Source organism: Perognathus longimembris, chromosome 6 (assembly GCF_023159225.1).
Source record: "Perognathus longimembris pacificus isolate PPM17 chromosome 6, ASM2315922v1, whole genome shotgun sequence".
Lineage (NCBI taxonomy): Eukaryota > Metazoa > Chordata > Mammalia > Rodentia > Heteromyidae > Perognathus > Perognathus longimembris.
Genome location: NC_063166.1, coordinates 70,425,072 through 70,448,187, shown reverse-complemented (window position 1 = coordinate 70,448,187; position 23,116 = coordinate 70,425,072). Strand labels below are relative to the sequence as shown.

At 54.1% G+C, this 23,116-nt stretch overlaps 1 protein-coding gene across 1 annotated transcript in view; it reads left to right on the top strand.

The window, feature by feature from the left end:
- The first annotated feature begins 3,313 nt into the window (after positions 1-3,313).
- Soga1 (suppressor of glucose, autophagy associated 1) overlaps positions 3,314-23,116 on the top strand; it is a 73,385-nt gene continuing 53,582 nt past the window's right edge. The window contains 2 exon segments of the mRNA XM_048349122.1: positions 3,314-4,220; positions 22,020-22,244. Coding sequence (XP_048205079.1) covers positions 3,546-4,220; positions 22,020-22,244 — 900 coding nt within the window. The 5' untranslated portion in view covers positions 3,314-3,545.

Genomic DNA, 23,116 nt, shown 5'->3' with positions numbered 1-23,116 from the left:
TAGAAAGGGACATACCCATCCATGTTCACTGAGCTGACAGCTTTATTTATTTATTTATTTATTTATTTGGTTGTGGAGCTTGAACTCAGGGCCTGGGTGCTGTCCTTGAGCTCTTTTGCTCAAGGCTAGTGCTCTACCACTTTCAGCCACAGCTCCACTTCTGGTTTTCAGGTGGCTAAATGGAGAGATAAGTGTCCTGGACTTTCCTGCCTGGGTTGGTTTCCAACTGTGATCCGCAGACCTCAGTATCCTGAGTGGCTAGGATTACAGGCAAGAGGCACTGAAACCCAGTAACTTTTCATTTAGGTCAAAAAAAAAAAATGACCTCCTCTCAGAGACCTTCCAAGTTAGTCTCCATTTGGTTTCCACATCTTGGTCTATTTAGCAGATCAAATGGGAGAAATGAAACTGATTTTCCACTTGGGTAACCATCACCTTCATTCCTTACAATTTGTTATATAATTCTTAGTCATTTAACGCTTAATTTCTTCTTGACCAGAGATTTATACAGCAAGCCCTGGGCGCCTGAGTTGGACATTTGCAGCCCAGTGGCACAGCCTATGAAGCCCTGGAATTGGGTGGCCTTGGATTCAAATCTACCACCATGTCCAAGCTTTATGACCTTGTCATGCATTCCAGTTACCTATCGCCGTGTAACAAGTGGCTCCTAACCTCGGTGGTGATTTGGGCAGGGTCAGTGAGACGGTTCATTTCTGCTCTACTTGTCAGCTGGGCGGCTCCAAAGCTGAGGGCTGAGTCAGCTGCAGGGTCACTGTCACGTGTCTGGTGGCTTGTGGGGACCAGAGCTGGAGCTGTTGCTTAGCTACTCTATGAGATCTGGGCTTCCTCCCCAGGTGGCTGGATGATAAGGGTGAATGGTCAGATGGAAAGGCAGACAGAGGCAGATAGGCTGGGCAAACACTATACTGTCTTGTATGGCTTAACCTTGCACATGATGGTACTGTACTGGTTGAGGCAGTTCGAGAATTCCGCTCCAGTTCATGGACAGAGAACATGGACACTGTGGTTAGATTGGAGAAGTGCCACATGGTGAGGTAGAAACAGCTGGGACAGGATATTATGGGTGCACCGATGTTCGGAAAAGACAATCCATCATAAGAAGTTCCTCCACCTCTCTGAGCTGAGGAGGTGTGATGGTATACTTATACAAACTATTGTCCCAGCTCTTCCAAAAGACTTCTTGAGTCCGAGAGTTCAAGGCCAGCTTGAGTAACTTAGCAAAATACAGTCTTAAGATAAAGCAGAAAGAAGGGAAATGTAATTGTGAGATTCTTTACTGAAATGCTGAGTATGTAAAAATAACTGGAGCCAAGGTAGCTCATGCCTGTACTCCTAGCGACTCAGGACGCTGAGATCTGAGGATCACGGTTCAAAGCCAATGTGAGCAGGAAAGTATGTGATACTCCTATCTCCAATTAACCACCAGAAAACTGGAAGTGGCCCTGTGGCTCCAAGTGGTAAAGTGCTAGCTTTGAGGAAAAAGAGCTCAGGGAGAGTACCCAGGAACTGAGTTCAAGCCCCATGATTGAAGCGAAGGGAAAACAACAACAAAAACAACTGGACTGCATGACATGCTCATGTAACATGGAGGTGGAAGGGCTGGTATAGATCTGAATGTCTGGCTCTCACAGGCCCGACAATGGCGACAATTTGGCTGCTGGAGCTGGTCACCCACCTGAATGTAGCCAGTTCACAATTCCCCACATGGATCACCTCTTCTGTGGTATTGCTGGTTTCCCGATAGCTCACTGTGCCCCACCTGGGCACTGCTCCATCAGCAACCAGGTTGTTCCAGGTCTTCCCCAAGTTGCCACATACATTCTTGGCTTCCAAACCCAAAGACCCTCAGGATAGGAAGGGCCCTCAGCCCCTGCCCCCCATCAGCCCTGAGTGTGGGAGAGAGAGAGCTCCTCCCTCTAGAATAAAGACAAAGAAATGGACCTGGTGCTAAGTTGTGTGTCAGGTGTGGTGTATAGGGAGGGGGAGGGGAAGGGGGAAGAGGAGGGGGTAGGGGTAGGGGGAAGGCAAAAGGCAAAATACAAAGAGAGGAGAAAAGGTTGGAGGGAATTAAATTAGGAAGAAGGGGCTGCAAAGGAATAAAGGGGGTCATCTGAGGGGGAAGGCAAAAGGCAAAATACAAAGAGAGAGAGAATAGGTTGATAGGTTGGAGGGAATTAAATTAGGAAGAAGGGGCTGCAAAGGAATAAAGGGGGTCATCTGAGGGTGGGTGCCTGGATCTCTTGGAGGTGGTGGCTGGCGGCAGGGTGGCTGAGGAAGGTAAAACAGGCTGGGGAAAATCAAAGAGGCCTGGAGCTCAGGCCCAGCCAAGCCGGAAAGAAACCACGCCCACCCGAGCCCAGGCCCGGCAGGTCCTGAGGGGTCTCAGGACAGTGGTCTCCAGCCCCATAGCGCCCACTAGGGTTAAAGCCTACTAAAGCATTCACTGGTGTGACACCCCGTAATGGGTCAGCTCCGATTACCTGTACAGAACCTGTGGCCGGGGCAGGGACGAGGGCGAAAATGCCCGGGAGGGAAAGCTGTCAAGGTGTGCGGAGCCGGGCGCGCGCCCAGGACCCCCCGGGGCCCCTAGGATGGTGGGAGGGAAGCCGGGGCAGAGTCGGCCCCAGCAGGCTCTGGAGGCACGAGGTTGGGGGGGGGGGGTCGCCCCTCGGCTCTAAGCTCGGACGGCCCGCGGATGGCGGGTTCCGCGGGGCCCAGCCTCAGTGTGCGCGTCTGCGGGATGGGGTCGCGGGTCCGCGGGGCGAGGCTGAAGGGGGCGGAGTTCGCGCACGCTCAGCACGGGCGAGGGGCGAGGGGCGAGGGGCCGGGTGTGCATGGATGCTGGCGCCGGAGTCTTGAGGTCCGCCCGGCCTCTGCCGGGGACCCCTTCCTCCCGCCGCGCGCCGGGTCCCTCCCGGGACGCCTGGCCCCGCAGGGGAGCGGGCGGCGGCGGAGCGGAGGCGGCGGGAGCCCGGGCGGCGGCTGCTCGGGCCCGCCTGACCCTCGAGGGGGTCGCTGTTGCCTCGCGCATCCTCCCGTCGCTCCCGGCCTGCGTCCCGCCCCGCCGCTCCCGCCGCGTCCGCCTTTTGTTCGCGGAGCCGCGCGCCCCCGAGCCGGAGCGGCGGGGCGGGGAGCTGGCGGGGCTGCGCGGGGGGCGGGCCGCGCCGGGCGGAGCCGGGGCCCGGGCCGCAGCCGGACTCGGAGCCCGTAGCAGCGACTGCGGTGCGCGGAGCCGAGGCCCGGGCGCGCTCCGGGGGCGCGGCGAGGCCGAAGGGGCGGGCGCCGGGCGGAGCCGGAGCCGGAGCCGGGGCGCCTGGAGGCGGTCGGGCCGTTCTCTCCGAGCTCAGAGCGGCGGGGAGACCGTGCGGCGGGGGCCGGGCCCCGAGCGCAGTCCCCGGGCCGAGGTGGGCCGGCAGGAGCCGCTACCCGAGCGGCCGGAGCCGCGCCGGGACCCTCCGCAGGGCCACCGAGGCCGGGCGGGCCCGGGCCATGCGCGCCGCTCGCTGAGGCCGCGCGAGGCCGCGATGGAGGCGCCGGCGGGCGAGCCCCCGGCGCGGGGCTGCGGCCCTCCGCCCGCACCCACCCCGGAGAGGAAGAAGAGCCACCGCGCGCCGTCGCCAGCGCGGCCCAAGGACGTGGCCGGCTGGTCGCTGGCCAAGGGCCGTCGCGGCCCAGGCCCGGGCGCCGCGGCCGCCTGTAGCGTCGCGTCCTCGGCGCGGGCGGACAAGAAGGGGCGCGCGGTGGCGCCCGGGACGCGGGGCGCCGGGGCGCGGGTGGCCGGTGTCCGCACGGGCGTCCGCGCCAAGGGGCGCCCTCGCCCGGGCGCGGGGCCGCGTCCGCCGCCGCCGCCGCCCAGCCTCACGGACAGCAGCTCCGAGGTGTCGGACTGCGCGTCGGAGGAGGCGCGCCTGCTGGGCCTGGAGCTGGCGCTGAGCAGCGACGCCGAGTCGGCGGCGGGGGCCCCGACGGGAACCCGCGCCGGGCAGCCGCCCCAGCCCGCGCCGTCGGCGCAGCAGCCTCTGCGGCCGCCCGCCTCCCCGGATGAGCCGTCGGTGGCCGCGTCGTCGTTGGGCAGCAGCCGCCTGCCGCTCAGCGCCTCGCTCGCCTTCTCGGACCTCACCGAGGAGATGCTGGACTGCGGGCCCGGCGGCTTCGTGCGCGAGCTGGAGGAGCTGCGCTCCGAGAACGACTATCTCAAGGTGGGGGCCACCGAGGGGGAAGGGGCGGGCGCGGGAGGGCCCGGCTGTCACGGCCCGCGGGCCACTGCCCCACCGAGCCCGCTGGGGAAAGGGTCCTGGGGTTGATCTAGGGCTCCCCCACCGCCACCCCGCGCCCTTCCCCGCATTATTGGGTAAGCCCTTTCCTGGAGGGCAGGGGGACTTGGATAGGACACTGGCCAAAGGACCCCCATTCGGGGAGAAGGGCCTCGGGGAAACTACTTTGGAGGATGCTTAGAAGAGGGCGGTGGGTGTGTGTGTAGTCAGCGAGGGCCTGGATCTGTGCTTTTGCGCACAGAACCCCGCCCCCAGCGCCGCCGGCCTTCCCCACTCCCTCCTGCCCGGGGAAACCTGTGGCTATCCATCCCCTGGCAAGCACCACCCCCAAGTCTGTACCCAGGGCTTCCCTGGCCAGGCCTGACCCCGCCTGCCTTTGAGGGCGGGGTCCAGTTTGAAAGTCTGACATCTGGGAACATCCCCTTGGCCGGAATCCACTTCCGCCCGGTCTAACGGTCCCACAGCCTGGAGGATGGTGTCGTGGGAGAACCGGTTCAGAGGCATCTTCCCCTCAATCCCAGGATATTGCCTCCCTCCCTGGCTGCCACAAGGCCTGTTCCCACAATGTTCTCCCTGGCCTCTCATAGCCATTGCCGCATCTTTCCATCATTCCCTCTGGGCCGGTGGGGAACCCGAGAGCTGCCCCCTGAGAGTGGGCTTTGCCTTGGCTCTTTGAGGGGACACAAGCACGTTTGGGTGCAGGCCAGGCTCCCTGCCTGATTACCTGGCACCGTGGAAGCTGTAGCCCCCAGCCCAGCCCTTCTGTGTTGGCCTGGGCTCTGAGAGGCTGGAATGTCCGTGGGCTTTACTGCCTCTGATGGGCATGGTTTGGGAAGAGGCACGTGTTAGTTCATGGTCTGGCACAATGACCAGGGAGCCTCTGTGTTAACGGCTGACTTAGTCTGTGCCCTTCCATCCCCCACCCTCAAGCACTTAATTTCTCCTGGTGGCTTTCCTGGCCAAAGGGCTTTCTCCCTCCTGCATTGCTGGGGTCTTGCACAGTGTCTCTCGCTCTCCATTTTCCCTCAGGATCTGCTCTCCAGCACATGTTCAGAAAGCCCTTGTAGACTAGGATAGGGGCTTTCTGACGTAGAATAGCCTACTGTTTGAGCCCTCATCTGTTCCCTGGCCAGGCCTTGGCTTCCCTTTCTGTGACACCGGAGGATGGATCTTCCCAAAGGTTTTGCTCAGTGTTGACAATGTGAGGATCAGTCAGCCCTTAGGGTCTCTTCAAGCAGGTGGTAGGGAGAGGATAAGAGGATAGGGGAAGGGAGACAACAGGCTGGCCTTTGGGGCTGGCCACCTGGGTGCTCAGAGCTGCTCCCCGAACTCTGCCTAGGCTGCTCCAAACCAGAACCTGAACCCCTCCCCCAGGCTGCTCCCCAGGGTGAAGGAGGAGGGCTCACAGCCCTTAGTTCAGGGTCTTCCAATGCCCTCATCATCCCAGGAAGCCAAGCAAGTGCTGAACCCCAGTCTCAGGAGAGAGAGAGAGAGAGAGAGAGAGAGATGGGGGTGGAGGGGGAGGTGTTCCAGGAGGCCGAGTGTTGAGCTCAGATTCTCACAGGTGCCAGAGCCTAGTTAGGTCAGGTTAAACCTTATTTTCTGTCATCTATTCAGAGGGAAAAGCTTCATGCACAAGCCTCAGGCTACTATTGGGTCTTCCTGACAGTTTGCTCTCTGGACCTCAGCATTCTCACTTGTAAAAAGTGGGGCAACGACATACCTTCCAACCTTAAGGATTAAATGAGATAATGTGTACAAACACTACTGTGTGTAGTAACCCACCAGTGGTAGTAGCTGAGATCACTGTTATTCTCAAGGGATGTGGGACACGTTTCCAAGCATGCTCTCAAGCTCTGCCATGAATTCTGTGTTGGAGGGTAGATCCTCCTCTCTGCCTGAAGCAGGCTGGTCTTGTTCTCCTGAACTCTTATGCAGATCTGGAGATGTAGCTGTGAACAAGAGAAAAGAGAAAAGCCTTGGGGGACTGGGGCTAAACAATAATTAAACAATATAGCACAGCATGGATCACGATAAGGGTTCAGAAGGGTAGGTGTGCCAGGAGTGCATGAAGGAGGGGCTTGGGGCTAAAGGATGACATGAAGCCAGCTTAAGAAGGCCTGTAGTAAGAGCATTTCAGGCTAAGGGTGGATGGGAAAAAGCTTGCTGAGAACAGCGAGAGACCAGAGAAGGGAAGCAATTGGTGAGCAGTTGAGGGAGGCCCAAACACCCTAATCCTCTTTGTGTGCACCTGAGTGAGGGACTCCACTCCCCTGCAGGTTTGTTTACTGCAGCTGCCAGCCTCACAGAAGCAGATGGAGATCTGAATGTGGACCAAACCTGAGGGACTTAGCACCACAGCTGTTTTGCTCGTTCTGTAGATGTCAAACTATGGCCAGAGCAGGGCTGGTCAGGTCTCAAAGTCAGGCCTCTAGGCAGCCAGAGCTCAGAGTTAGACCATTAAATTCCTGACCTGTTTCCTGCCTCTCTGGCCCATTTACATCTGAGATGCAGAAACTAGGTGAAAGGAAAAGGATTCCCCAGTGTGCCGGCTGAGGCTGGCTGCCAGAGTGGATGGCCCTGTTCCGGTGCACCTCCCTGCTCGTAGGGGAGAATGTGGGGGACACTGGGAACCGTCAACTAGGGAAGGACCATCCTGCCTTGAGGCCCTAGTGAGTAAGTGGGGCAAATTTCTTGCAATGAAGAGATAGGAGCTTCCACAGAGAAGGTAGTGAGTTTGCTGTCACTTGAGTAATTCAAAGAGAGAGGCTGGATGGCCTTGCGGGCTTGGATGTAGATGCAAGTGGCATGTCAATGAGCTGAAATGGTGGGGTTGTGATCACCTGAGGAGCATCAGGAAGGAAATGTGTGTGGTGTCTGCAGTTGAGCCTGCTGACTTCGGGTCTCTTCTAGCCAAGGAAACCTGAAGATTCGCCCAGAACCCCGAGATATAGCTTGGCCTGCAGAGCAGATCACATCATCTTTGTTTGACCTTCGAAGTCCCTGTGGACTAAAGTCATCCATGACCACAAATAGTTACTAGATGGTGAGGGTACAGGCTAGGAATCCCTAACCTGATGGAAGAATCAGAGTGCAAAACCCTGGCTGGGTTTGAGATGTGACTCTTCCATTTAATGTGTGGCCATGGGCAACCACTTGATCTCTCTGAGCTTCTTTTGTCTCACCTCTGTAAATAGAGATGATGGAGCCTGTCTAGATAACCTCAAGGACCATTTCCATACCTCCTCAGTGGTGTGACTAGACAAGAAAACATATGCAGAGCACGGAAATCCCATGTCTCTTGAGGAATTGTTATGATTCTTAGCCAGTGAGCAGATAGGAGTCTGTGTGTTTGTTCTTAGAGGAACTGGGAGGAGCCAGGAGAGTATTTCCCTAAATTAGGATGTTGGTTAGTCAGGGTCTGCCCCAGGGAACATGAGAAGGTATGATTGCTTTTCCTAGGGGGTCAGGCCTCTCCCTCCTTTCCTTCCTCCCTCCCTCCCCCTCTCCCTTTCTCCCCCCCTTTGTGTGTGTGTGTGTGTGTGTGTGTGTGTGTGTGTGTGTGTGTGTGTTCTAGCTGGGTGTATTTGAGATATGTCTGCTCAGAAGGCCCCAAGGAAGTGCCTCATCATCCCTGTTGCCAATGTACAGATGGGCAAATGGAGTCTTTGGGTCATGCAGCCAGATTTCCTGCCTTGTTGGTCCCACCGGGGTCTTGTTATTCTGCAGTGTGGCCAGAGCAGTGCCTTTCTCAGTTGCTGCTGGTGTGTCTGAGCCACAGGAGGATGAGAAGAATTCTGTTGGAGGCAAAGTGCCTGGGAGGCAGGCTGTGGGCTACCTGCCGGTGTCCTGTGTGAGACCCTCTCCTGTGAAATGAGGGCTAAGCTCGCCTGCCTGTCTGTGTGAGGACACAGGCCGAGAGCTCAGTCCATGTCGTGCCCATGCCCAGGCATCACCCTTCACCCGTGCCTCCCTTTCCCTTCCTTTCTTCATTCTTCCCTTCTTTCTTCCCTTCCTCCCTCCCTCTCTCCCTTCCCTCCCTAGCTCCTTCCTTCCCTCCATCCCTCCCCCTCTTCTTTTCTAAGAGCTTCCAAGTTGCCAGGCCATATAGTAGGCCATCGCCTGTCATTCTTCCAAGCTGCAGGGAGAAGATTCCAGTCTGACACTGGGTGGAGAAAAGGGGTGGTCTCACCACGATCAGAAAACCCTGCTGGCCCTGGGTGGAGGTACCAGGGATTTGATATGCAGGAGGCAGTCATTGGTGTGTGTGTGTGTGTGTGTGTGTGTGTGTGTGTGTGTGTGTGTGTGTTAGAACAGCTCCTGTGGGATGGAAAACATGAGAGAGCAGCTGCTGGGGAAGCCACAGAGCTCCCGGGACTGCAGTGTTCCCTCCCCAGGCACTGGGCGATGTCCATCCGTAGGCACATTCTTGCACACAGATGCATTCACAGCTCAAGTGTGGAGGCCCTGCAGCCACTCACTGCGCTCGACACACCGATGCTGTGTGCTTCCTCAGCCCGCCACCAGAATGACAGCGAGGACCCTGTGGAGAGCAGCACACACGCCACTGCAGGCATGCCATGTGTGTGTCATGACACCCGCACACCTCAGGTAACCCCAGGCACATACACACTTCCTAGCCTAGACACACTCGAATGAGGCCCCGAAACAGGCACACAGTGAGAAGACACCTTCAGATGTGTGGGAAGGCCGCATACACATGCGGGTGTCCACACAAAGCCACACTGATGTTTACCATGCACGCCATAGAAACCCAGGTCCCCCTTGTCAGGTGGCAGGCATCCCCACTGCCCTTCCACGGGGAGCAGCAGACCGGCATACTCGGCCCGAGACTCACCCATCAAGGATACTTGCACAGAGATGTTCACACCGACAGAATACCTGGTCATGTATACAGAGCACGGATGCAAGCATTGGAGCTTGCTAGACTGGGTAGACAGACACAGACACATGCACACACACATACACATCCCACTTTGGTCCCATACACAAACACCGGAAATCCTGGTTGCTGTCCCCCTGGAGCTAATGCAAGCATCTTCCTGGTGTTCTCTGCAAGGCTCCCTCCACCAGCCTGCTGGGAGCAGTGAGGACTGTGGCCAAGGTCTTGAATCTTTAGGATCTGGGAGTCCAAGAAGCCTGGCTGGAGCCAGGTGGTGGTTGATGGCAGCTGGCAGGTCACCCAAGTCCAGAGAAGCTGCACCAAAGGTTCCTAGGCCCCAAGACCACTCATTGGGGCCTGGCCTCTATGGGGTTCAGGGAAATAGACAGTTGGCAGGCCCGCTGACCCGAGGACTGTTGCCCTGGGCTAACTCCCTTCTAATCTCCTGAGAATTTCCGGCTTGTCTTTCCTCCCCTGCCCTTCCTCCTCTCCTCCTTTGCTGGGGGCTGTATTGAGCCATGCTATCTCTATCTGTAAAGGGTGCCCACTTCTGGCTGGAAATGAGGAAGGCAGAGACAGTGTGGGCACTCAGGGAGCAGGCAGCATTAGCCTGAGTGCTGCCTGGAGGGGCTCGAGTGATCCTGATCTGGTGAATAGAGGTGAGCTGAAGTCTTAGGAAGGAGAACTGCAGGAAACTATAGTGGTGGTGGTAGTGGAATGTAATCCATTTCCCCAAGTCACTGGAGAGAATTGGAGTTAGAGTACTGGACACTGAGGAGAGAGAGCCCAAAGCCTTGCATAGAAGGACCCTTGCAAAGGAGACTCTTAGGAGAAGGCTCAGAAAGTTCAAGGCGAGCTGACCAGCAGCTAGGCCACAGATCTTGGCATGGTCCCTTCCCATCCTCCACAAGCATGACCTCATCCTTGGTCACATCCCTCCCTCCCCCTGAGGGGCCGGAAGGAGGAACTCAGGGCTTGGGCCTCTTCCTCTGTAGTGGTTGGTATTCTGGCTGCCCCAGGGCACAGCAGGGAATCAGCCTTCCCTTCTCTGGGCCCAAGAGGAGTAAGAGCCCTGTAGCCTGGAATCCTAGCTCTCCTATCTCCTCTTAGAGCTCAGTCTCTGTAAAGATGAGGCTCTAATGGGGCTGGCCCTGTAGGGTTGCTGTGAGTACTAAGGAGGAGGACACAAGTATGTGGGGATTGGTCCTCCTGGCCTATCACTCAAAAGACTATGGGTTGACTCTCTGGAGCCCTGGGCCCTGGGCCCTGGGAGGCAGGACTGTGTCTGGCTCTGGTCGCATCCCTGTGAGCTTGCCTGGGGCAGCACTCTTGAGAGCTATATCCTTCTCTCTGCATCCCACATTTCCCCATTTCTGTTGTGTTTTTTTTTAAAATAAATTTATTTATTTTATTTTATTTATTTATTTTGCCAGTACTGGGGTTTGGACTCAGGGCCTGAGCACTGTCCCTGGCTTCTTTTTGCTCAAGGCTAGCACTCTGCCACTTGAGCCACAGCGCCACTTCTGGCCATTTCTGTATATGTGGTGCTGGGGAATTGAACCCAGGGCCTCATGTATACGAGGCAAGCACTCTTGCCACTAGGCCATATTCCCAGCCCTTGGTTTGGTTTTGTTTTGTTTTCTGTTTGTTTTGTTTTGTTGCCAGTCCTGGGGCTTGAACTCAGGGCCTGAGCACTGTCCTTGGCTTCTTTTTGCTTAAGGCTACCACTCTACCATTTGAGCCATGGAGCCACTTCTGGCTTTTTCTGTTTCTGTGGTGCTGAGGAATCGAACCCAGGGCTTCTTGTGGATGAGGTGAGCACTTTACCACTAGGCCATATTCCCAGCCCAACATTTCCCCATTTCTTTCCAGAGCTACTCATCCCTAGATAGACCAAAGCCAGAGCCCCTGTGATGCTCCTTTGCTATGAAAGATCACCGTTGTGGGCTCTCCCTCTGAGATTGAGGTAAATAGTTTATGCCTAGGCCACAAATAGAAATTTAGGCTCCAGGGTGCCAAGTTTTGGGTCCCTCAGCTTTGCTGGATTAGCCTCAGCCTGCTTGTCTCTTCTGGGCCTGCCCTATTGCCTGGGTTTCTGCCCTGGCCCCTCCCTCACCTCACCCTGTGGCCCAGCAGCTTGTGTGGTCCTGACTCCCTAGGCTCCCCATCCTACTCTACCCAGACTTGGCCTTCTTGTGTTCTACACATGCACGCATGTGCGCGCGCGTGCACACACACACACACACACACACACAGGCACCCACACCCCAGGCCACTGTCCTTGCTGTTCCCTCCTGTTTGCTTTGGTTTCCCCTGACCCCTTGCATTCAACTCCAGCTGCTCAAGGCCAGGCACCTTGGAGTTTCTTGAAGGCTCCTTTGAGACATAGATTCAACAGTGACTACTAGATAATTAGGTTGGTAATTGCAGGTTTCATGTCACCCCTCTTTCTACACAAGAGGAAGGACCTTCCAGGGTACCGAGTGTATACATAACTGAAACCCAGAGATGTTAAGATGCTTGGCAGTGGTTACTGCTAATGGATAGCAGTGGTATCAGCAGTGGTCACTGTTAATGGATGGCAGTGGTATGGGCAATGGTCACTGTTAATGGGTAGCAGTGGTATCAGCGGCAGTGGTCACTGTTAATGGGTAGCAGTGGTATCAGCGGCAGTGGTCACTGTTAATAGGTAGCAGTGGTATCGGCGGTGGTCACTGTTAATGGGTAGTAGTGGTATCGGCAGTGGTTACTGTTAATGGGTGGCAGTGGTATTAGCGGCGGTCACTGTTAATGGGTAGCAGTGGTATCATTGGGCAGAGGCAGAAAGACAGGGGTCCTGTGTTACTCTTCCCAGTATCCCAGGCCCTTGGGTGTCCCAGAGGTCAGGGTGTTCTCCTGGTGGCTCAGGGCTACCCTATTGACTCGTGAAATCAGTTTTTTTTTCTTTCTTCTTTTGAGTAATTAGAGATAACAGTTTCACAGACTTTCCTGCTTGAGCTCGCTTCAAACCGAGATCCTCAGATCTCAGCCTCCCGAGTAGCTAGGATGACAGGCCTGAGCCACCGGCACCTGGCTGACTCTTGAAATCTTGCTTTCCATCCCCAAAGACCTTTGGCTCCCTGCCTTCTCCTTGTTAGAAGTTTGGCTGCCGTCCAAAGGGCGTTTGGGGGAAATGTTTATAACAGCTCCAGATCCAAAGATGCCTTCCTTCCCGTGTGCTTCTGTGTGAGTGTCCCCAGACCCACAGGGCCTGCCTTGCCCCATGAAGCCTCCACTGGGACAGTGACAATCCACCGTGGCTTGGGTGGGCACCTGGCATCTTCCCACCCTCAACACTCACACGAGAGAGTATCTGCCTCCTGCCTGGTACAGTGCGGGCTCCTCGTTGGCTGTGGGTCCTCATCTTCCCCAGCCTCCATTTGTTCCTCTATAAAGTCGGGAGAAGATGATAATGCCAAAGGTAGCAGTCATTCTGCCTCTGCCCAGTGTCCAGCGCATGCCAGGCCCTTGTAAAAGGCAGCTATTATTATTTTCCTTCTTCTGTTATGGAGACTTATCCTGTCTACTTTACAAAAACTTCAACGAGGTTGGCATCTTGGCTGTGCCACTTAGCGTGCCTTGGCCTCTGACCTCAGGTTCCTCATCCATTGGGATGGCAGTTTAGGATGCAGAGAGAGAAGACGTACTGCCTGCCATGTGCCTGGCGTGGGGTGGGTAGGGGAAGCACCCAGGATCAGCCTGGTTGTTACCTACAGCATTAGAGAGGCAGTTGGGGAGACTCCTATCCTCCCTCACCATTCCCAGCCAGAGAAGCAGGCTCCGGTGGGGTCTTCAGGATCAGGCAGTTTCCTGGCCAACAAGGGACACAGCAATGCCTGGCAGGGCGGGCCTTCCTCCACAACTTCAAAATTGGAGCTCAGCTTCTATCTAAGCTGGATTGGGTTCTGGATGGGGGAACCAAAGTCCAGAGTTCCCCTTGTTTGAATCTGAACTTCTGGGAGTGTCCCCATTCCTCTAGGCCTCAGTGTCCCCTGGAGGGACAGAGTCTTTGGTTCCCTTCCTTCCTACTGCTGTCCCTAGAGTGTTTGCATTTGAACTGAAAGGAAGGTGGCCTTTTACTCTCCTCTCCTAAGATCTTATCTGGAGTCTTGACAGACCCCTGGGGGACCGGCAGAAGGGACAGCAGATGGCTTCCCTGGCCACTTGGGTGGGGATGGCATGTCTCCTCCATGGCCACTGCTGGACACCCGGCTGGCCAGCCCTTCTGGGCCAAGATGAGTGGTCAGAGCCAGGGTGGCAGACAGGTGGCCTAGAGCCAAAGTGGCAGATGGGTAGGCAGCCTGGGCCGTGGCCCGAGGGAGCGACTATGGTGACCAGGCAGTGTGGGAGGAGGTGGGCTGGGGCTCCTGCTCCTCTGCAGAGTGGTTGCCCTCCTGCAGAGGAAAGGTTCTGGTTCTCGACTCAGCTCTGCTGCCCTTCCTGGGCCTGCCTGCCTGCCCGTGGCCATTTGACCCTCCAGGAGCTGAGAAGAGGCTATACATTGATGTAAGGTCTGGAACCTGGCAGAGCTATGGCCCAGCCATTGATGGACTGAGGTATGAAACCACCATGGACAGTAGCCTCACAGAATCAAAGAGATCCAGACCTAAGGAGGCCCCAGCTCAGCTCTAGGCCATTTTCCACAAGGAGCATGGTAAGAGGGTAGTTCTCCCCTTGAGCCTGGTTATTCCTTCAACAGGTGTTTAGGGAGTCAGTTCCTGGGTGCCAGCATGGAGCTAGGCCTTCCCTCTGAACATGGTATCTTATCAGACAAAACAAGTGTCACCAGTGAGCCTGTGAAAACAAATGGTTACGATGGAGGTAGTGGGCCTCTACCTCCCACAAGGAGGTGGCATTGCAGGACACCTCAGGTGGGAGCAGGGCAGCTCTGAAGAGGTGGCAGAGGACCCAGCAGAGGGAATGGCAAGTGTAAGGCTTCCATTTTGAATCAGAGAGGTGGCTTCTGTTGCTGAGGGAAGGAAGCCCTGAAGCACTGGAGTGTAGCCAACCAAAGGAGTGGAGAGACCGTCTGTCTCTGTGTCTCTCCTTTTTCTTTCATGGGGGATGGAACCTGTTTCTTGGAGGGCTAGGCAAGTGCTCAACCCCCGAGCCACATCTCCAGCCTTAGATATAATCTGGATATAGTAGAATGGGTTTGGATAACGGCATCCAGTTCTGAAACCCCCACCCCATCGAGATGTAGATAGAACAAGCCTGTAATCCTAGCTGTCAGGAGGCTGAGATTTGAGGATGATGGTTTGAAGCCAGTTTGGGCAGAAAAGTCCATGAGATTCTTCAGTTAACCACAAAAAGCTGGAAGTGAAGCTGTAGCTTAGAATGGTAGAATGCTAGCTTTGAGCACAAAAAAGCTTAGGGACAGCGCCTAGGATTCCTGAGTTCAAGCCCCAGCACCAGAACAACAACAAAAAAAGAAAAATAGAACAAGATTCAGGTTGGGGGAAGGGTTGCAGAACTGGACACCTTGGTCACAATTTATTTTGCCCTATGCCAGTTGTTCCTTAGCATTGAGAGTATGGCCCTGTGGCAGTGTGTATACTTAGTATGCTTAAGACTCTGGGTTCAATTCCATCACCCAAAAAAGAAAGGAAAAAACATACATAGATTTCTTCTTGAACAGCTCTCCCTTTGTTGGCCCCAGACCCTGAGAACCACTGTGTTCTCTGACCCAGTAGCCTGGCCTTGCCATAATGTGTGCTGCATCTCACAGCCGGCCCTGTCCTCCAAGCTCTCCACCTGGCCTCTGCCTTCCCCGCTGGCCCAGTGACACCCATCAGCCGGCTGTTTACCAGCTGAGAGACATCTGCATCGTTGCCAGGTTGAGCAGGGGAGAGTTTTAGACAGACAAACAGATCATTAGCAAGAGGAAAGCCTTTTTCCTCTGTATTTCCCAGGAAGCACAGCGTCTTGCGTGAGCAGAGTGGGATCCCTGCTCCTGATACTGCTAGTGTCTGCAGGGCCCATTTCTGTGTTTTTGTTTTGTTTTTGTTGGTCATGGGGCTTGAACTCTGAGCCTGGGCACTGTTCCTGCGCTCTTCAGCTCAAGGCTGGCGCTCTACCACTTTGAGCCACAGCACCACTTCCGGTTTTCTGGTGGTTAATTGGCGATAAGAGCCTCACAGTTTTTCCTGCTTGGGCTGGCTTTGAACTGTGATCCTCAGATCTCAGCCTCCTGAGTAGTGAGGATTACAGGCTTATTAAGCCACTGACGCACAGCTTGCAAGGCCCATTTCTGAGCTCTGCATTGGCACCAGGCGCTAACTCTTGGGTAGGAGGTAGCTGTGGGACCCCCCCGTTCTAGTAGTCTGTACATTGCTAGCTAGAGAGAGGCAACCTCCTGCCTTCAAGAGCCGCATGTCACCTTTCTTCATCCCGTCTTGTTTGGGGCCTGCTGGATTCAGAACACTCATGCAGAGGGGCCTCTAGTTGCATCACGCCTGGGCATCTTCAGTCATGCGTAAGGGTCCTAGAGAACCCCGACTCTAGGACCCTCTTCCACCTACACTGTGCAGACATTCGTCATCTTATATTTGTGTGCATGTCTTGCAGAAAGAAATCCTTCTTAGAATGTTTAAGATGTGGTTTGAAACCAGTCATGGTAGTTCACATGTGTAATACCAGCACTGGGGAGGCTGAGGCAGCAGTATGATGAGTTCAAGAGCCGCCTGGGCTACACAGCAAAAACTTGTATAAAAAATGTTTTGGAAATGGACCTCTGCTCCTCCTCCTTGAGCCCAGATGAAGCGGCTCCAGAGAGAACAGGAACGTCATCCAATCTTGTGCCGTGGACCCCATTAAGCCCTCTGCGGAGAATAATTTTTAGGATGATCAATATTTAATATAAAGCCACATATACTAAAACACAGTAATTAAAATGTACAATTAAGATGTAATATGCACGTCTATTAACTCTTGAGCTCTGGTGACAGGTCTGTTAACTACTATAATTTCAAAGTAATGATGAGTGTAAACAATATTTTGACAACTGTTGGGGAATATGAAAATATCTGTAACTTCGAGTGGTGAAGTCACAGGTGCCACTAATACAACCTAGTTTGTTCCCTTGGGTCCAAACAGAAGGCACGCTGTGAAAATGAAGGTGTGATTTTTCACCTTCATGGTCTTACTGAGTAGTAATGCAGGGGAGGAATCTGAAGGCTGCATGGAGGACTCTTACTCCACTTTCTGGGCTTGGGCAGGACCCTCCGTGGTGCTTTGCTGTGGCTCTCCACTGTACTGCAGGGACTCCTGGCTTGCCTGGGCCATTCTGCAAGCCTATTATTAGCAGTGTGAGCTCATGTTGGGCCCGTCAGCCCAGCCTGGGCCCAGAGACTCTTCCTGGCCAATCCCCCTTCCCCTCACCCTGGTGATTCCTGGGAACTGGCCATCACTAAAGCAGCCCCTCCTCTCACGCTGCTTCCTGCAGGTTGCCCTACGTGGCTCGCTGGTAGACAGAAGCAGTACTTTGTAGGCAGGGAACGGGTGGGAGCAGGAGGCACACCAGGCAAAACAGAGCTACCCCAGCCTCCGAGAGTGGCATGGGGATCTTCCCAGCCTCCCCATTTTCAGCTGACCAGGAGCTAGAGGTCAGGACTGGGTAACACCTAGGTTCAGACTGGGCAGAGAAGCAACCACTTCACTCATTTGTGTGCCCATGGGCCATGATGGGTGCCCGCTGTGTACTGTGTCCTGCTCTTAGTCATACTGGAGACCAGACATGGGTCAGACCCAGTTCTGCCCTTCCCCCAACTCTTGGGAAAAACAGATTTGAAGACACAAGTACAACCTCAGGTTGTTAGCACTAGGGAATGTGGAGTTCAGAGTGTGCTGTCTGATATAAAGGGAGGAGGGAATGTTCTGGAAAGATGAGATACTTGTGAGCCTGGTGAAGGCCGTTTTAGCAGAGGGAATAGCTACAGAAAAATACACAGTTACCATGTCTAGGCCAGGATCCTCCTCCTCTTGTGGAACACAGCTCTCTACTTTTTTTTTTTTTCTTTTTAAACCAGTACCAGGGTTTGAACTCAGGGCTTGGGCACTGTCCCTGAGCTTTTTGGCTGGAGGCTAGCACTCTTAAGCCACAGCTTCACTTCCAGGTTTTGGTGGTTAATTGGGGCTAAGAATCTCACAGACTTAACTGTCCGGGCTGACTTTGAACAATGATCCTCCGATCTCAGCCTCTTGGCCTCCAGGATTACAACTCTGAGTTGCCAGTGCCCGGCTCACTTTCCCTTTCTTGAGCAGCTCTGGGGAACTTCTGAGCTCTTTTCCTCAGCTACAAAGTGGGAACATTTCTGTCATCTACATCATAGATTTGGGATGAGAATTAAACTAGCAGTCAATCACACCCACCAAAGGGGTCTGGGCCAGTGTTAGGGGAGGCTACAGGTAGGTAGGTGATGGCTACCTTCTTAGTTATGGTATGTCTGGGAGTTGAGGACAAGGACAACTTAGTGAAGGAAGGAAAGCAGGTGGGTTAGGAGGCCCGGAGTGATGGGCCTAGACCGGAAGCAGAAGCTGGTGGAAACAAATGTCTGAGATAGACAGCCACTTGCTTTTATCAGACTTTCTCCAATAAAAGACATTTGCTGCTAATCAGAGCAAAAGGAACCTCTAGAGAGAGGCAATTGCTAACTGTCCATGCACAATGTGGGCGCCTGTCCTCAGTTCTGTGTCCCCCTCCCCCCGCTTTGCATTCTGGGACAGAATATTGAGGGAAGTGTTCATGGAGGAGAAGGGCAGCCTGAAAATGGTGACAGCCCACGGAGGAGCTGACAGCGCTGGCTTGCTCTGCTTGGCCTCGAGCACTACCATTATAGCATAATGATTATTTTTGGTGGTACTAGAACTCAGGGCCTGGTGCTTGCTAGACAAGCACTCTCTGCCACTTGAACTACAACCTCCACTTTACCCAGCTCTTTTGTTCTTTTTCAAATAGGGTCTTTTTTTTTTTTTTTTTGCCAGTCCTGGGGCTTGAACTCAAGGCCTGAGCACTGTCCCTGGCTTCTTTTTGCTCAAGGCCAGCATTCTACCACTTAAAGCCACAGTGCCACTTCTGGCTTTTTCCATATATGTAGTGCTGAGGAATCAGACCCAGGGCTTCATGTATACAAGGCAGGCACTCTACCACTAGGCCATATTCCCAGCCCCTCAAGTAGGGTTTTATACTTTTGCCAGTCTAGTCTTAGTTTGTGGTCCTCCTTCTAGGTAGCTGGGATTACAGGCATGCACTACCATACCCAACCAGTGTGATGTTTTTGCATCTTTAGTGAAGCAGATCTGGGAAGCCCTCATGTTGTGAGAGACTCCCCAACAATCTTATTTTGTAGCCAGGAGGCTTCCTGAGCTGATGGGATGTGTTCCCATTTCCCCTACTTTTGGTAGAGGTGTGAGGGCTGGGGTCTGTCTGTGAAGGAGCTGGGAAGCCCTTGCTCTCCCCACTCCGCTGAATCTGTCATCTGAGAAGCTTCCCTGGAGTGAAGCCCTGACTGCAGTCCTGAGAAACTCAGGAGATTTCTGGGATCCATGAGGACCCTGAGTCTCTATGGCCCAGTAGAGTCCTGCGTTCCTGAGGTCCCTCCTTATGCCCATCAGCCCCTTTTCCTTCCCCTAGCTCTCAGGCTTGGAAGCCCAGAGCCCCTTCCCAAGTCCTATAGTGGCCAGTCTCTTTTGTCCTTGTCCCAGTGGGCCACAAGTCTGTCTTTGTCAACTCACCCATCACGTGGGACCGTGCCAGGAGGGGCTGGCCAGCATTCTGCCTGCAGCTGAGACGAGCCCCCACAAGTCTGTCCCCCACCCTAGGCTCCCACAGACAGCGCTGGCTTGAGCGCCACAGCCTGCACCATCACAAACCCGCTGTGGTGAAGACAGACCCCAGGAGATAGCTGCTCATGTCAGAGCGAGTGCTCATTCATTCACATCTGTAGATGCTTGCCGAGGCCTGACCTGTGTCAGGACTCCCACGGTGGGGAACTTGTGCTGGGAGATGGGGACTTTTACCCTTTCAGGGAAATTAAATGCGAAGGAAGCCAGCCATGGTGGCTCATACTTGTAATCTTAGTTACTTAGGAGGTTGAGACTGGAAGAAACAGCTGAGAGGCCACCCAGGGCAAACAGTTAGTAAGACTCCCATCTCAACCAGTGGCTGGGTGTAGTGGTATATGCCTGTCGTTGCAGCTATGTGGAAGGTTGAGGCCATGGTTCTAGGCCAACTGGGGCCGAAAAGTTAATGAGACTCCATCTCAAGGGAGGCTGGATATAATGGTACAAGCTTGTCATCACAGCAACAGCGGGAAGTACAAAATAGAGGGAATCAAGATGCAGGTAGGCTGGGAAAAAAGTGAGATCCTAGTAGAAAATAACTGGCACAAAAAGGGTTAAAGATATGGTTCAGCAGTGGAGCGCCTGCCCAGCAAGCCTAAGGTCTTGAGTTCAACTCCAGCACTGCCAAAACAATACAAAGGAAATGACAATGAGATGGGGGAAATGGTTCACATCAGAATCACATGGGAGAGGGAGCCGACCTCAAGAGTTTCTACTTCAGTAGGTCTAGATGGGAATGTGAGGATTTCTTACAGGTTTTCCAGTGATGCTAATACTGCTCTACTGCTCTAGTGACACTGAAAATCTTTCCTTCCCTCCCATCGCCCCTCTCTTTTTCTCTCTCTCTCCCTCCCTCCTTCCCTTCCTCCCTCTCTCTCTTCCTTCCTTCCTTCATCATGCTGGGAATGGAGCCTAGGACCTCATGCATGCTTAGGAAACCACTCAGCACTAAGCTTCATCCCAAGGCCCAGGAACCACACTTTTGAGTGGTACTGTAATCCAGGACAAGGTTGTGATTCATTCCTGTAATCCCCAGCACTAGGGAGACTGAGGCAGGAAGATACAAATTCAAGGTTAACCTGGACTCTATAGCAACATCCTGTCTCCATCAAACAACAAAAGAAACTTTGTTTGATTGTGTCTTGGCTTTTATGAGTAGAAAACTCAGTTATTTGAGAGCTGAATTTGTGGTTCCCAGCACTCTGGGTGTGGTCTTGTGAGTATGTCACCATCTATGACCTAAACTTCATTCATCTGCTCATGTAGCCAGCATGATGAACTTGTGTGTCTCTCCCTCTCCCCCCAAGCTTATTATGAAATTGAGGTCCACTTAGCCCCACAAGTCCTTCCTCACCAGTGGAGCCTGTCGAATAACTGCGGGGTCAATGAGTGATGTGCACAGCTGAATTTGAACCCAGGCCCATATGGTCTAGTGTAGCTTGAAGTTAGCCATGTGCCTCCACTTCTTGAGTGCTTTTCCTTCAGGCTTCCTTGAATTGGTGTGGGACCCCCTCACTTCCTCATTTCTCTCACTGGTGTGATCACTGACCGCCCCACTTCCTTCTTTTCCGCTTCCAGTCTGACCACTGTGTTTGGTGTGGATGGTGACTCAATGTATTTTGGGATGTGTTGGGGGAGCATGCTGGTGTCATCCACTTTAAGGGTACAGCGGAATGTACCCTCCCTCCTCCCAGCTGCTATAGTGTCAAGGGAGGAAGGATTAAGTCTATCAGACTACTGGATGGGTAGACTTGCTGCTATGCTGCTTGTAACTGGCCTGGAGGGCACTGCTTCCAGACAGGCCTGTGAATCAGACCCAGGGCCACACCCCCTTCACACCAAGAGCCACTAGAGCTGGCCCCAGCTTGTCCTGCCCTGCAGGCAGGCAGGCAGGCAGGTGTGAAGAGAGGACCCTGCTGAGTTAGCAGACAGCCTGAGGGTTCACCCCAGCTGTGTGGGGAGAGAGAGAGAGAGAGATTGGAACATCCTTCCTGGACTTGAGGGAGCTTGAGGAGTTAGGAGGACAAATGACTCCACCTCCCAGCCCCTTAATTCTCATTTTCTTGGGAAAATTTGAACTTGGAAGGTGGAGACTCTAGACCTCCCTATCTGGTGTCCTTTCCCATTAGCCTCTGAGCCTTTGCATGCATTGTTCCTGGCTCTTTCTTTCCCTCGGCTTAAATGTCCCTTTGTTACAAATGGCGTAATGTTCCCTAATATAGAACTTTTATCTCTCATTCTGTAGCATTATCCACATTGCTGTGGTTTTAGTTTTTGTTGTCATGGCAACATTAGCCACATTAAGGTGTATGTTTGTTTACTGTGTGTTTTGCCAGTGAAACTTGGGGCAGAGGTTCTAGAAGGGATTGGTCACCAGTGTGCCCCTGCCCTGTGCTTAGCATAAGGTCCAGGGCCTAGAGAGCACTCATGAATGCTTCTCGAGTGCTTCTCCAATGTATTTCCTATATTTGCTCTAATGAGTCACCACGTAGTGGCTGTGTCATCTTTCCATCACTGACAAAATTGGAGCTATTCTCGAATATTGGAGACTTTCCTGACTGGGCTAGTTTTGAACCCCCATCTTCAGATCTCAGCCTCCTGAGTAGCTAAGATTACAGGTGTGAGGCACCAGTGCCTGGCTTTGCATCCCTTTTCTGAGGACCCTGGAGATGAAATTGGGCTCCCCAGATAATTCCCTCCCTTAAGGTACTTAACCTTAAGCACATCTGCCAAGTCTCCGTTGCCATGTACGGCAGCATGTCTTCGTTCATGTGAAGGCATGGTTCTGGGAGTTCACATATGGACATCTTTGGGGGTCTGCAATCCATCCTACTATGCTTAGAATGCTGGGTATTGGCTCAGCATAGGGTGTGGCCAGCGCTCAGACACCCTGGCCACTGTCATGGAGCCCAAGGATCTGACCACTTTTTTCCCCCCCGTAGGATGAGATTGAGGAGCTGCGGGCTGAGATGCTGGAGATGCGGGATGTCTACATGGAGGAGGATGTGTACCAGTTGCAGGAGCTGCGGCAGCAGTTGGATCAGGCCAGCAAGACCTGCCGCATCCTGCAGTACCGGCTTCGCAAAGCGGAGCGCCGCAGCCTCCGTGCCGCTCAGACTGGCCAGGTGGACGGCGAGCTCATCCGAGGGCTGGAGCAGGATGTCAAGGTCAGCCTGGGGTGGGCTGCAAACCTTCACCGGTGCCCTGGCTAGGAGGTGGGGCCAGGAACCCTAGCGGGTAGCTCAGCTCAAGTCGATGGCCCACTCCTGTGTGTCCTCAGTCCAGCTACACTACCTATCTGGTCCTTGGTTTTCTAGTGAATCAACAGGCCTTCCACCAGAGGCACTCCAAGGTGCTATCATACTGTGAGACCTACCAACAGCAGATACAGCCTACTGAGTGCAGGCGAGGGTGGGTGGGGGGAGCCCTAAAGCAATCTCCCTGCTGCGGTGACTTCTGAGAACTGGTTCAGTCAGCAGGGAGAGAGAGAGAGAGGTGGCTTCAAAGGACCCAGGGGAGCAGGCAGGATGAGGACCCCCCTCCCCCACCCCCCACCTGCTGCTGGCAAATTCAAGCCATGGAGTGGAGTGTAAAAAAAAGCAGAAAACCAAACCGGTTAATTAAGGGGCCATGGGTGCTGTTTCTGAGATCTGTGGGACCAGGGGAGGTCAACAGTGAGTGAGAGCCACCACAGCATCACAGTCTTGGCATTTCCTCTGGTCTTGGCTGCACTGTGGAAACAGAATGGGGCCCTGGTTGTTCCGGTGCAAACCACATCTGCACCTGAGGGGGATAAATGGCTAGACAAATATTCAAATTCCAGGCCCCACTCCCCCTCCTCCTCTTCTTCTTCTTCCTCCTCCTCCTCCTCCTCCTCCTCCTCCTCCTCCTCCTCCTCCTCCTCCTCCTCCTCCTCCTCCTCATTCTCCTCTTTCTCCTCTTTCTCCTCCTTCTCCTCCTTCTCCTCCTCCTCTTCCTCTTCCTCCTCTTCCTCCCCCCCCCCTTATTATTATTATTTGCTGGTACTGGGCCTGGATAC